This window comes from Anguilla rostrata, chromosome 18 (assembly GCF_018555375.3).
Source record: "Anguilla rostrata isolate EN2019 chromosome 18, ASM1855537v3, whole genome shotgun sequence".
Lineage (NCBI taxonomy): Eukaryota > Metazoa > Chordata > Actinopteri > Anguilliformes > Anguillidae > Anguilla > Anguilla rostrata.
This window is the reverse complement of record NC_057950.1, coordinates 9,806,723-9,821,177: the sequence shown is the minus strand read 5'-3', so window position 1 is coordinate 9,821,177 and position 14,455 is coordinate 9,806,723. Positions and strand designations below refer to the sequence as shown.

The 14,455-nt window shown below is 49.1% G+C and overlaps 1 protein-coding gene across 1 annotated transcript; it reads left to right on the top strand.

The window, feature by feature from the left end:
- Positions 1–2,729: 2,729 nt before the first annotated feature.
- cdc42ep3 (CDC42 effector protein (Rho GTPase binding) 3) lies at positions 2,730–12,161 on the top strand. The gene is made up of 2 exons (XM_064317574.1): positions 2,730–3,367; positions 10,227–12,161. The coding sequence occupies exon 2, from the start codon at positions 10,523–10,525 to the stop codon at positions 11,447–11,449; it is 927 nt and encodes a 308-aa protein (XP_064173644.1). The 5' UTR covers positions 2,730–3,367; positions 10,227–10,522; the 3' UTR covers positions 11,450–12,161.
- The last annotated feature ends 2,294 nt before the right edge of the window (positions 12,162–14,455 follow it).

Genomic DNA, 14,455 nt, shown 5'->3' with positions numbered 1-14,455 from the left:
TCAAGTGCTAAGATTTCAAACAGCATAGATTTACCATAACACATTTACAATTTTTCAATTTAGCCTTCATAATCTTTGTGACATGATGAACTAATAATGTAAAAACAATGAAGGCTTGTTGAGACAACTGTCTTTATTATGGCCCTCTGCCTACTAACACACAAGTGGATCCATTAACCACACCTTTATGCGATTTTGATCCCTTGAGACAGTCTCATCCATGGAACATACAGCTAGGTGCGCGATGTGTGTAGCCAACAGAATTGGGGCATGCGATACATACGTCACATGTTTGGGGTAAATATAATGTATTATACTCATAAAATTACGTGGATAATAAAGGGGAAAGAAAATACTCTGTCCTGGGGGTGATTTCAGAGATAGTTACAGGCATTCCTTTCAGCCTCCTCACGCAAGTCATTTTATACACCAGAGAATGACTATCTTTCTTTCTCTGTCTCCAATTCTGTCTGCCTGCCTGTCTCTCTCTGTCTCTCTCTCTATCTCTCTAGTGGGTTTCTTTTTGATTTATTTTTCTTTTTTTTGGGAGGGGGTGGACAGGGGGGTTTGGGTTTGTAAATAGAAGGGGTAGGGTTAGGTTTAAAGAAAGTGTTTTTTTGTTTCAAAAAGAAACATCAAAAGTCAAAGTCTCTCTCTCTTTTTCTCTCTCTCTGTCTCTGTGTCTCTCTCTCCAGACTTATTTTTTTGTTTTTCACCTCTGGCAGTCTGGAAGTGCTAACGAGCTAGTGTAAAACTCGTTAGCGTGTAAACAGTGAGATCCATCTGGAAACTGGGGTGTTGAAGTCTGTGTAGAGCGTTGAGCCGAGAGGCCAAATATAGAATCGCTTCTGATACAGCAAAGTGGCTTCAACGGAAAACATGACGCCACCCCTCAACTGCCACCCCCACCCCCACCCCTCCCCCCCGCCGGTATCATGTACAGCTGCAGGGTTGTTTCGGCTGTGCGTCCAGACAGCCTGACCAATATAAACCTGGACCCCCACCCCCCGCTCCCGCCCCCGCCCCTGCCCCCCCCCCCCACCTCCCCCATCCCAGCACGTGTCGTCCATGGAGAAGCACTCGGAAGACCAGAGCAGTCAATGCACAGGGAAACCGGCCAAAAAGCCACACGCATGGTAAACATCGGCGAAAGAAAACACAATAAAATGAGATTAAAGGGCCCCCCCCAAAGACAGTTCATTCTGCCAAAAATTACAGTAATGTTCAGATGATGGGAACAGAATGTGGCAGTCTTACGCAACATGGAATGTGCCTGGTGATAGCAGGTTCAAACAAAATAATTTTTTTAAGATGGCAGTATTCAAAAAATAAAAACCTTACGGTTTCACAGTGAAACAAAACAAAGGATCACAATAAGATGCCTCACAGTTATTTAATTTAATTCTACTTTAAATACCATATTACTAGCATATTACTGCTCACAGGACCATTTGCAACAGAGATAGACTGCTTCCAACAAAAATGTTGGGTAACAAATGAAGGTAATGTCAAGGGCAGTCACAGATTCTCAATAATGAGAGTCCGTGTGTTTGTTTGTGTATGTTTATATCCGTGTGTGTGTGTGTTTGTGAGTGCGTGCAAGTGCATTTGTGTGCGTATCAATGTCTGTGCTTATATCCATGTGTGTGTGTTTGTGCGTGTGTGTGTTTGTGTGAGTGTGTGTGTGTATGGTGTCTTTGTCTGTGTGTGTAGTGTGTGTGTGTGTGTGTGTGTGTGTGTGTGTCTGAGTGTATGTGTGCCTTCTTAAAACATTGTTCGCACGGCCGCATGCTTTATCCAAGGGAATTCTGAAAGATCTGTGCTCTGTACTCTCCCTTGAGCATGTGCTGCCCACATGTGCACTTCTGTGACATCACGCACACCACATGACATCCTGGTGTTAGAGTAAAAACGGTTCATTCAGAACCGCTGTTTAACTGTCGCCAAATTAACTTAACTAGTGGGTGGCGCTGCAATGCACTTACAACGCCTCAGAGCATACAGCTTTAAACCAGCCAACCTCAGACTTTTTACCAAGCCATTCACTCATGTAACAAGCCATTAATAAATACAGAACCCACTAGACCACAGTCACGATTAGCCACGCTAATAGATAGTGATTTTTTTCTGCTCAGTTCTGTCATTCAGTGACACAGCGCTACTTTTCCTTGCTTATTAGGGTAATATCAGGACCCGTAAGGGCAAGTCCAAATGACCCCATTGCCCTCTTCTCCCTTCAGTATTTCTGATAGAATGTAGAAGGGATACAACACTCACTTGTGATGTCATAACGCTGCATGGCTTGTTGCTAAGGGAACATATTTCAGAATGGGCACAGAATTTAAAAGGAGGATTTTCAGGTTTTCAGTCTCTTCAATCAAAGCGTATGTCCCTGCTGCAGGATTTTGTATATATAGATTTATTTATTGTTTATTTTTTATGCAGATAAAGCTTGAGTGCTTTAGGTGTGTGCTGATACACCAGAGCAATTCTTTCTTCATAATGTATGAAATACAAGCTCCTGTCTCTCTTTCAGAATAAGGCAGAGGAAATACAAGGAGCTGGGGAATTACCATGAGGGAAAAAAAACTGAGAAAAAGAGAGAGAGAGAGAGAGAGGAAGAGAGAGAGAGAGAGAAACCAGCCCACAGCACATTGCCTGTGAAGTGTCTGTGACTGCCCACTAGATATACAGAACTATGTTTATCAGATCCAGAGAGTGAGAGAGAGAGGGAGTGAGAGAGAGAGCAAAGAGGGAGAGAGGGAGAGAGAGAGGGAGTGAGAGAGAGAGGAGAGAGGGAGAGAGAGAGGGAGTGAGAGAGAGAGAAAGAGAGAGGGGGAGAGAGTGGGAGAGAGAGAGAGAGGTATACAGACTCAGCACTAGCAGTTCAAACAGTGCAGAGTGTGGGGAGGAAGGCGCACTCAGCACAGAAGCAGACTCTCTACGGCTTCTACACATCCGCCACCCCGCCCCCCCCAGCCCCCCCCATCCACCGCCCCCGTCTCTGACAGCCGCACAATACAGCACCGGATCGCCTTCCACGTGGCCAGCGGCTCGGGGAGAGGAAGAGGAGAGAGGGAAGAGGAAGGACGTCCTCCCGTCCCATCAGCTCAGTCTGGGGAGGGCAGCTGACAGGACTGACAGGACCAGGTGCCGGGAGGGGCGTGAGCGCGAGAGGAATCCCAAAATACAGCTGTCCTTTCCCCCCCCCCCGGCGTCCCGAGAAACAGCCAGCCTCCGGACAGAGACACAGACAGGGTGCCCCGGAGCTCTGGGACCTGCGGACCACTGCTGCGCTCTCCAAAACCCGGAGGCTTCAGCACCCCGCGCCCCGCTTTGGGGGTCACCCCCGGGACACACGGAGCAGGTAAGGAGACCGCGAGCTTTCTGCATGGGGGTGTGACACTGGGTGCGAGGCGGAGGGTCCTACAATGCTTTACAATGCTGTCATTCTCCACACGTGGGATATCCTTACAGCACAGGCAAGGGAGTGATGCCCTAGGGAGAGATAGCACCCTTCAGCAGGCACATTTATCTTGGTTTCCTCCAGAAAAATTGTCAAGATGTTTGTAATGAGGAGGGTTTTCAGTGCGAGCTACGTACGGTGCCCTGAACCGATCGATCGAAGGAAAGACTTGGCCAGTGTGACAGATCAATACTGCAGTGGTACTAAGCATGGATGTGCCACACATGCAATCGTGCGTTCCTTTTTCCACTGTCCCGGGTGGATGTGCGTTGCTGTAGAGGTTCGGCATTTCACGTATATCGCTGTGATCGTTTAAAAGATGCAATTTTTCTTTTCGCGCTCGATGCTCCTGGATTATTTCGCATTATTTCGCTTCCGGACGAGGAATGCGCGAGCATCTGTTCTCTGGCGCGCACAGGCGCATGAAGTAAGGCAGCCGTAATGGGCATGTGCTAAAAAAAACAGCGCGAAACATCCTGAGAATGCTTCGGGAGAGAGCGCCGTGTGAGATTTCAATCCGCCACCCATGTACTCCGGGAGTCTGGCAGCTCCCAAAGTCCTCCAAGATCTTCTCCAACCGTCTCTGGTTTTTAAACGCTGAGGGCTCGCAGCACACTTTCTGTTCTTTTGCAGTGGAGAGAAAATGCAAGAAACTTCACAACTGCCATAATTTAAACTGCCTGCTTTGATATTCTCTACCTTTTTTTTTTTTTTTTGCTCTTTGATGCAGTTTCCTGGTCATGTTGTGCCAAGGAAAACAACACATCGAAACCTGTACTGGTCTTGGCAGTTGGTACCAAATAACTATTCAGGGGAGGGAAAAAAAAAATAGTAAAACAGAAACACGCTCCACCCAGCCATTCACTATGGTAGTAGAACAGCGGTTAGATTTTTCCACCACAACTCCACAGGACAAGGTTGCCTGTAATTCAGTTTATTTTTATAAGGAACAAACTTTTCAATCTGAGCTGCTTTTAAAGCTGCTATTGCCATTGGCAGTATCGTGTCCCTGTTTTTCCAAAGTCATAAAGAGAAGCTGTTTGCCTATTCGTGAATGCTGTGGTATTTAGAGGGTCAAGGGTTAGAGTGTAAAAGGTACACAGTGGTCCAGCTACCACCCATGAGGAAGGTGCCAATCATGTTACCATGCCTACCATTCTCACCCTTCTGGTGTCCGTTGCACACAGACAGCAGAACAGCCACAGACATTCACTTAGGCGCTAGTAGTTAATAAGTTAAGTTGTCCAGTTATAACACATGGTTCTCACAAGGTATTTCAATGGCAGCAACCCCAGGGGATTAAAATAAGTAGAATCAAATAAGACCGCAGCATCTCAGAGTCATATGGCTGTCTGCGTTTGTGTCATACCAGCGCACTGTATACAGTGGGCCTCTTATTTAGACTTATTTAGACTCTGGTCCAGTCACACTAGCCTATTAATAAGCTGACCCACATATCACAAGAACGATTTGATGATGGACAGCTGAGGCATGTCATATTTGGTGCCTCCCCCCCAGCCCCCCCAACCCCGCCAACTCCCCCACCTCCCCACCACCACCACCACAACATATCCTCTCCAGCACCTACATTATCTTTTCAATGAAATGACACCCTTACAGCTGCCAGAACGGGTCACCACCACCACCCCAAACGCTTCCTCTCGCGTGCGCGATCTCTTAGCGGCTTATCCGGGCAGCTGTCTCCGTCTGACATCACGGCCCCGGTCCGCCACCCTCTCTGATTAAAGCCTGCTGGCTCGCCCGGTTTAAAGATGGGAGGGGCCGCAGAGCCCCTTCCCCTGGCCGTGTGCATATGACACCCATGACCGCATTTCACACTGGCACCAGGGGCCCTTTCCGCCAGCACGCGCCAGACAAGCACTTTGAATCTATTCTAAGTACAGTGTACAGTGTGCAGTGTCTGGTGCCTCGGGTCAGTGGCTGGGGGCATGGGGGGGAGGGGGGGGAGCGGACAGGGGGGCAGGGGGTTGGATATTTATACCAGCATGCACCTGCTGAACTACAAAACGGAGACTGCGCCTTAGGCAGCTTGCGTTATGAGTTATGGGGTGCGGGTGCGCCAGAGTCATTCCAAAAGGAAATTCGGACGGGGCCCGTTTGACCATCAGGCCAGCTTCGCTCCTCAAATGGGACCTGAGGTCTGAGGACCGTTTCAGTCACAGTATCTCTGTGAAGGCCTGCATTTCCCAGAGTACTCCAGATCGACAACCGCATAAACAATGCAGTCGGTCAGACTTCCCAGCATGCCTCATTCCGATGGCTGCATAATCACAACAGGGAAAAGAGTGTCCTGTCTTCCCCCTTTGAAACAGGAACTCAAAGGGACTGACCACATGAAGCAAATACTGGGGCCCACAGTCCTTTTGACACAATGCAAACCCACAATGCAACACTGTCATTAAATTGCGCTTTTAATTCAAACACAATCTCAACTTTCAATAGGCACCACTCAAGTGTGGCATAAAAAAACAAGTTCAAAATGGAAGAACTATTGTGATGACAAAAGACAGTGTGTTTTTTTGAATGACGCGCTGTGGACTGTGCAGCACTGCAGCGTCCCCAGCGCGTCTCCTTGAAACGAGCCCTTTAGCGCGCAGCTCAAATCTGCACCATCATCAGAGAAACGCAGACCAGACAGCCTCTGGGAAAATATTTCCTATTTAATTTAAGCAACCTGCTTCTGTTATGTCCCGCGTATCCCGAAGAGAAAAAATATTACATTCCTCCATCGCTGACACCGCAGCAACGCATCCCGATGGCAGCGTTTGAGAACGTTAGGCATCAGCTAACAAGTTCAAACACAGCGCATTGGCGTTCGGATGAAGCGCCGCAGCCTGCTCTGGCGTATGTGGATGATAAATGTGAAAGTGTGCAAATACTCACACGGTCCCTGGGAGACTCAGGGACTGAGAGCTAGCCTACGGCTCGGCATCTATAGAAGTGTGGAGCAGGAGAGACAAGGCAGCGTTCCGCGGAACTGTCCTGTTGCTCGTAAAACTGTTTTAGGAGCCGCACGCTCTCTCTCTTCATTCTTAATATAGCTGTTCGGCGTTACGTGACATTCCAGGAAACGGCAGTCGCAGCTGATTCCAGGTTCTGAGGACCGGAGACAAGTCTGCACTAAATATATGTCTTTTCCTGGCTGGAAATCAATAAGTAGGTCAAATTCATGTTTCGGCAACCTCCGTCTATAGATAGGACTGAGAATATGTGCTATGGCTGAAGTAGGTATATCTCTCTTCCCCTGAGATAGTAATGTATATACCCTAGAAGGGGGGGGGGGGGGGGTTTGGGTGGGTGGGTGGGTGGGCAGGGGAAATGGAGTGTGCTTGGCACGTTCGATGGTGCATTTCATGGCTTGTCACTAGCCGCGGTGTGGATAAGACGGAGATGCTGTCAAGGTTGCCGCTCTGCGTAGCTGGAGATGCCGTCAAGGTCGGTGAGAGGCAGCGGAAAGCCACGGCGGAGCACAAACTCGCCCACTCAGTATTCTCACCGCGTCCCTCCAAATACTGCAGAGCCCACACGCTCATACGCTCAGTCACACACGCGCTTTCCCCCCCCCCTCTCTCTCTCACACATATTCACATGCTCACTCAGCCACACTCTCACTCTCTCTCTCCCTTTCCCCCTCACAGACGTTCACTCAGTCATGCTCCCTCTCTCTCTCCCTTTCCCTCTCACATACATTCACTCAGTCATGCTCTCTCTCTCTCTGTCTTTGTCTCTCTCTCACACACAGACACACACTTGTTATTTGCATTGCTACTCTCACCGAGTCAGACGTCTCTCTCACACAAACGCAATCATACAAATACCCACGCTCAGCAGCACTGCCATGCTGACACACTCAGACACACTCAGACACACACCTCAAAGCTGCATTCTCACATTAACATCCAGACTCTCTTGCCTCTGTAGACTCCCACCTGCCTGTATCTCTCACACATTCGCACACACTCACACACACACACATATATACACTTGTCCTGCCTGTCAGCAGCACTGTCAGACTGACACACACAAGCACTCAGTCAGAAGCACACCTCAAAATCGCATTCCCGCATTAACATCCAAACTCTCTCGCCTCTCTCCAAACCCCCCCCCCCGTATCTCACGCTCCTTCAGCAAATACGCGCAAACACACACTCACACGCTCACACGCATACACTTGCTATTCCTGTCAACAGCACTGTCTCACTGGCACACAGACCCAGTCAGACAACCCCCCCCCCCTTTCCGGCTTGCTTCCATCTCACACACACGCAAAGCGCACACTCCCACAGTGGGTGCAGCATCTCCTCATAGCCTATATTTAGAAGTGCAGCGGAGGCTAAGTGGCAGGTACATATTTGTGTCAATGCTGTCGCTTCCAGAAGTATCCGTCATTCCACTTATCCCACACCAGCGCTGCCCCCCTGAGATGAGTTTAATAGCAACAGGTAGCAACGGATGGGGGTGTTGTGAGCTCAAAACATAAGACATCCCCCTCAGTCCCACAAAAAATGTGAGGATTCAGCCCAAAGAAAATGCACCTGATTGATTACTGCTCTGCTCCTGAGTAGATCTGATGGTGTTGCTTTATTTAATTTAGTCTGTGTGTGTGTGTGTGTATGTGTGTGTGCGTGCGTACATGCTTGTGTGCATGCATGTGTGTGTGTGACTGTGTGTGTGGGCTCTTATACCTAGCATACACTTTAGAACCCATAGCCTTTCAAAGCAGGCAGGTTGGAACCCATAGCCCTTCTGAGCAGACAGTTGGATCAGCATTGATTCAATATGACCTTGAACAAAATCGTCAGATGACAAAAAATTATTTATATTCCCTGTAAACTAATAGAGGAAGCAAGCTAATAGAGGATTCGATTAGGTCTTTCCTAGATTTGATTAGAAGTAATTCATGCGCCTGTCTTTCAATCTTCTATTTGGGTTAGGATGAGTGTATATAGAATATATATGTGTGGGCTTGAGGGTGACAGTTTTGTCCCTATGATCCATGACCATTTCCTGGCTCTCTGAACCCACAACCTGAGCCGGCCAGAAGAGGACGGGCTCCCTAAAGGTTTTTTCCCATATGCCACCCAGGGAGTTTTGCCTGGGGTATTTAGTCCAGGGTAAATTGTGAAGAGCATTGTGTTTTAAAAATTTGATTGTTTAAAAATGAATTGACAATGTGTATGTGTTCATGCATGTGTGCGTGCGCGTATGTGTGTGTGTGTGTGCGTGTGTGTATGCGCGTGTGTGTATGTATATGTGTGTGCGTGTGTGTGTGTGTGTGTGTGCGTGTATGTGTGTGCGTGTGTGTCTCTGGGGGCAGGCACAGCAGGAATGTGGCTGTTTTGTCAGGGATACATATTTGGGTAGACTGGGCCACAGAGACACGGTGCTGCGTCGCTCAGAAGCCCGCCTTGCTCTGTCAGCACAGGTCAGCGCGCACAGACCGCTCAAAAGTAAATATGTCTATACATGGGCAAACGCGCCTGCTCAACTCCCCCCTGTCTTCCTAATTTACTCTCCTCCCACCTCTCTCACAATCTCTCACTTTCCCTCTCCTCCTCACCTCCTCTCTGTATCTCTCCCTCCATCTCTCTTAGTCTCAGAAAAGTTCAGTTATTGCTACCACAATACTATCCATGAACTGCAAAAAAAAATCCTTTCAGACTGTTCACAAAAAATGATTCGCATATGAACAGAAAAGTACTGTCTGAAACAAAAATACCAATACCATCCTGTAATACAGAACTTTGTTCATACACATTAATGTATCCTACGGTACAACATTACATTCATTATTTCAATTCAACATGATTATCTATGTCTCCTCTCTCTCTCTCCTCTCTTCATCTCCCACCTCTTTACATCTCCCTTTCACTTAATCTCCCTTGCCTTCCTTCTATTCCTCTCACTTCATCTCATTCTGACAGTACTCATCTATCTTTACTACCGTTACCCCTGTTATTTAATTTCCCTCCTTCCGTCTTTCCACCTATTTTTCCCATTTTCTCTCTCTCCCTGTGCGCTTCAACAGTGTTTCTCCATTCTGGAAGAGCCAGGTTCCTATCCCCATAAACACTTCAACCCCTCCCCCCCCCCCCCCTTCGCCCACCCCTCGGGTATCCATTGGGGCTCAGCTGTTTCATATTAGAGCTTGTAAAACAGGAGCCAAAGGGCTTCATGCGGAGCTATGGGACACCCAATCCCATCATCTCTTTGAACGAGCCAGGACATTTCATGCCTGTTCTCGAGTTCTCCAACCTGGCTGAGAGATCACTTTTTCCTGTTCGCACATCACAGGCGGTTCGCATCGCCGCAAACAAGATTCCAAAGAAGCTCTCATAAATCTGTCACCAAAGGATGTTGTTCAAAACTGGAAAAAAACATCCTCCACAGCCAGGAAGGACAACTTAAGAGGTTACTTAGGACAGAGGAAAGGAAGGAGTGAAGTCCTGTGCTGGGGGGAGTATTCACAACATCTGCATGTAGCCCTGCAAACATTCCACACGCTACGTGCCGCTAACAAATCTTCAGACCTAGAGAGGAATTTTATGAACATTGTCAACAACGCTGCCATATTCTTGTGCGTTTGTGTCTGTGTGCGTGAATGCATGTGCGAGCATATGTCTATATTTTATGATCATTAAAATGTCATATTTACATTTATATTTACATGATCTTCTGCAATGGCTTTGAATCATTCTTTAACCCGGCTGCCTATAACATGGCTTCTCTCTCTCCTCAGAGAACAACCACCCCACTGTGACCTGCCCCACTGCGCCCTGCCCCACCCTGCCCTGCCGTGCCCCGCCCTTGGTTCTCCAGGCTCCAGTGCCATCTCTGGGCCCTCAAGGGCAGCTACAGGCCCTTCACTTCTGAGGATGTGACAACCCACCCTCTCCCCCACCTCCTCTGCTCCCCATCCCCCCAAATACTGTTGAACAGGTAACAGGTCAAAAGGGGTCACCCACCCCAGTTCCAAAGAGGATTCCATTCTTGTCTTTCTTCCACACCACGTTTGTTGTCAGCCCGTCCCTAGCGATGCCGGCCAAAACACCCATCTACCTGAAATCCACCAATAGCAAGAAGGGCAAGAAATGCCGCCTGCGGGACATCCTGTCCCCGGACATGATCAGCCCCCCGCTGGGGGACTTTCGGCACACGGTGCACATTGGGAAAGGCGGGGAGCGGGACGCGTTCGGGGACATGTCCTTCCTGCAGGGGAACTTTGAGCTGCTGTCCGGGAAGGAGCGGGCCCCCCTCCAGTACGCGGGACACAGCGAGTACCTGAGGGCCAACAGCGCCTCGGACGCCTGCTTCAGCGAGACCCCCTCCCCCGTGCTGAAAAACGCCATCTCGCTCCCCGCCATCGGGGGGTCTCAGGCCCTCACCCTGCCCCTCATCCCCACCGCGGCGCCGCCCCCGCACCCCGACCCCTTCAACAGCGCCCGGCCGCCCTCCCGCGGCCCCCCCGACGGGACGGAGGCGACGGAGACGCTGTGCGGCGAATCGCTGCTCCTCTCCCTGGACGTGCTCCGCCCCAATCCCGCCCCCGCCGCGGAGCGCGAGAGGAAGCCCAGCTTCCTGTTCGACTGTTCGCCCGCCATCACCGCAAAGCTGGCGAAGTTGACGGAGACGAAAAAGCCGGAGGAGAACCGGAAGGCCGTCAACGGGGAGAACGGGTACGGAGGCAGGACCGAGAACGGGTACGACACGCCGCCGCCCGCCTACACCAACAGCAACGGCGGGATCCGTCATGTGACCGCGGCGCCCGAGCCCTACGCCAGCTGGCTGGACTGCGACGGCGTGCGGGAGAGCCGCATCTGCGACTTTGACTTTGAGCTCTGCAAGGGGAAGAGCCTGTCCCAGGACTCCATCTCCAAAATCACGGGCTCCCTGCTGTCCCTGGAACTCGACCTGGGCCCGTCCATCCTGGACGACGTCCTGAACATAATGGACAGACCGTAGACGGCAGGGGGAGGCGCCCCCCACCCCCACCCCCCACGAATAAGAAAAGGGAAATTACAAATCGCCAACAACCGCTAAAACAAAGCAAGACTCATGTCTGTAGAACGCGAGTTTTACAGCATGTCTGGTCAATTAGCCCCAAACCAGAAACCCTGTCTCTAAGCGTGGTCCTTCTTTTCTTCCATAACCATAGCTGTCATCATAGCTTCAGTGGAGTGTTTCACCTTTATGTTTTAGCTTTCTGCTGTGACGCTTGGCATGCCAGATGCATGTAATCCAATAACAGCAACTGCAAAACGTGGCCATCGTGCCTTTCATTATCAGACTGAATTAAACTGTTTTTTCTTAGTGTACTGAGAAACCTATTTAAATATTAGATGTAGGCCAGTAACGTTAATATCAACAGGAGTGTGCTGAGGACTTTCTGTGCTGTGAATTTGAGATACTGTCTGTGGCTTGTACCTCTAATATTATATACAGTGTATTTTTCCATTTTGTCTTCAGTGCAACATCCTCACATTGTCTCCTTTTATTTTTAAAAGAAGTGCACGTACACACAGAGACACTGTACATTTCTTCCTCCTATTTATGATGCCCGTTGCACCACCTAGGCCCAAAAATAACATTATATAGATATATAGTTATACATAAAAATACTTACATGTTTTCGTCATTCTTTGAACATAATAAATAAATTTTGTTTTTCATGCTCCCCTCCTGCTGGTTAAATGGAAACACATTTGTACCAATGCTCTGTGCTGTCTTATTATATACAGATGCACAAAGAGACATCATCCTCAGCCTAAAAACAGAACTGCAAACTGCTGTTTTCTTTGTCAGCCATTGCAGATGTGAAGCTAATTATTTGGAAATGTTTTGGTCCTACTGGGAAAAAAAACTGAATTCTACTGTAAATCTAAGAAGTCCTTGTTGGAGGTTAAAGGAAATGATCGCCACTCAACAGTTATGTTGCACCTTATGTGCAACTTTAGCCATAGAGTGAAGTACCCCTTTAAGAGCTAGAGAAGATATAAGGCAGTTGAAGGTTAATTTTGTGCATGAATTCTCAGGTTGTATCTGATACTTTGAATTGAGCTGGGTAACACTGAATAGACATTAATTTCAGGAAAGGACCATGTGGGAAGAATGGGGCAAAAGAGAGTGAGACAGAGAGAGAGAAAGAGAGAAAGGGACAGAGAGAGAAAGAGTGGGAGAGGGAGAGAGTGGGGAAGATAGAGAGCGAAGGAAAGAAGTTTAAGGGTGGGGGGAGACAGAAATGAGAGAGGGAGAGAGAGGGTGGGGGAGGGACAGAGAGATAGAGGGGCAGTTTCCTGCCTCTGGAATTCCCTGCATTCTCTCTGGTGGCTCAGCGGTGGGAGGGGCCCGTCCCGCTCCTGAACGAGCTGCTTGTTCCGTTTGTTTGCGTGCGGACGGGAGCAGGGCAGGCTATGCTGAAGGAGCTGCGTGTGGGGTGGGGGGGGAAGTGGGGGGGGTCCTTAAAATTCCCCACATTCCTCCGGTGAAACACTAATGTAAGGGAGCAGCCATAAATCAGCTGTGTGTGTGTGTGGGGGGGGGGGGGGAGTGGAGTTTCAGACCGGCTGTCTGTCCCAGGGACTGTGAGGGCAGTAAAGAGCCAGTCACAGCCGGGGGCAAACTGAGCTCGGGACAGAGAGGGGGAGAGCGCTATTCATCGCTGTCTTTTGTGATAAAAAGGTGATGACCAGGCCATGTTTAAACAGGCGTCTGAGGCCCGGACAGCTGTAGCCTGCGGGCCCGAAGCCTGCTGGTCACAGACCTCTCCTCCTCAGCGCCATTTCTGCCACAGCCGCCAGGACGGCCATCGCGCCCACAGGCAGGTCTCACCCCATTGGCCACTTACTCTGCTATCAATACGAGCTTCCCCTGTGATTTCTTTGGTGATGCTGCCTTCATGGCTGGCATGGATGTTGTAGAAGTGGGCTAGTGTGTGCTGTCCTATAACATTTGACTGCACCTTTCTCTGGCTGACTCCAGTTGTCTGTGCATTGTTCTTGGAAGGGGGGTTGGGGGTTTTGGGGTGTATTCCTATAAAAATTCTGCTGCAGAGCACCGACCTTGGATTTTAGGGGTTTGTTTACTTCTGGATAATTGCTGAGATTAGGGATAAGTGTTGAGTAAACTTTCCCTGGATCAGTTATTACTGTCCTTGCACTGTGTTACCATGGTGATATCTTAAGACTGAGGACTGCTTTGCTTGAAGTGGACCTGGGTTGCAAATCATTGCTGGACAGAAAGTTTCCTTTAACCATATAATACAACACACACACACAAGCACACACACTACACACACACAGTATTTAAATCAATATCTTTTCTCTTTTTGGTACTCTCTCCTATCAATCTCAAAGAGGGGTTAAATCACCATGCTAAAACATTGTAGTGGTGGACATCCCCCCACAGCTGAGACCATTGCTGTCATGTAGCACTGTGGCTGAGAGAAGTGTTAGCCGATCAGCCACAGACCCTGTAATGGGTACTTTGGCGATGGCAGTGCAATGTTGGGGCTGGTTTGGGAGCCAACAGGTGAGTCACTGGCATTTGTTAAGAAAGCAGAACACTATCATTTCTGCACCCTGTGGCCTGTAATGGAAAATGTATGTAAGTGTGTATGTGTGCGTGTGTGCGTATGCGTGGGGGGAGGTCAAACAGGCCTGTGCCCCTCCTTAACCCAAATCACGGGAGCTTCTCTAACTGAAATCACCGCCTTTCGCGGGATAATTAAAGGTGTTTCGCTCAAGTGAGTGTAATTTGTGTTTCAAAACTTGTTTACAAGAGTGATGACACTGTACAGCTCACGCTGTTGTGAAAAAGACAAGGCAAGTTTGGACCCGGGTCCCAGCTGCTACACGGGTGCCAAAAAACAGCTGCAGCAGCTTTCAGCAGTTTAAGGCCCTGTCCACACGTATACGGATTTTTCTGTAGTTTTTTCCCTCCGTTTTGGCCTCATGACAACATGTCAACTCG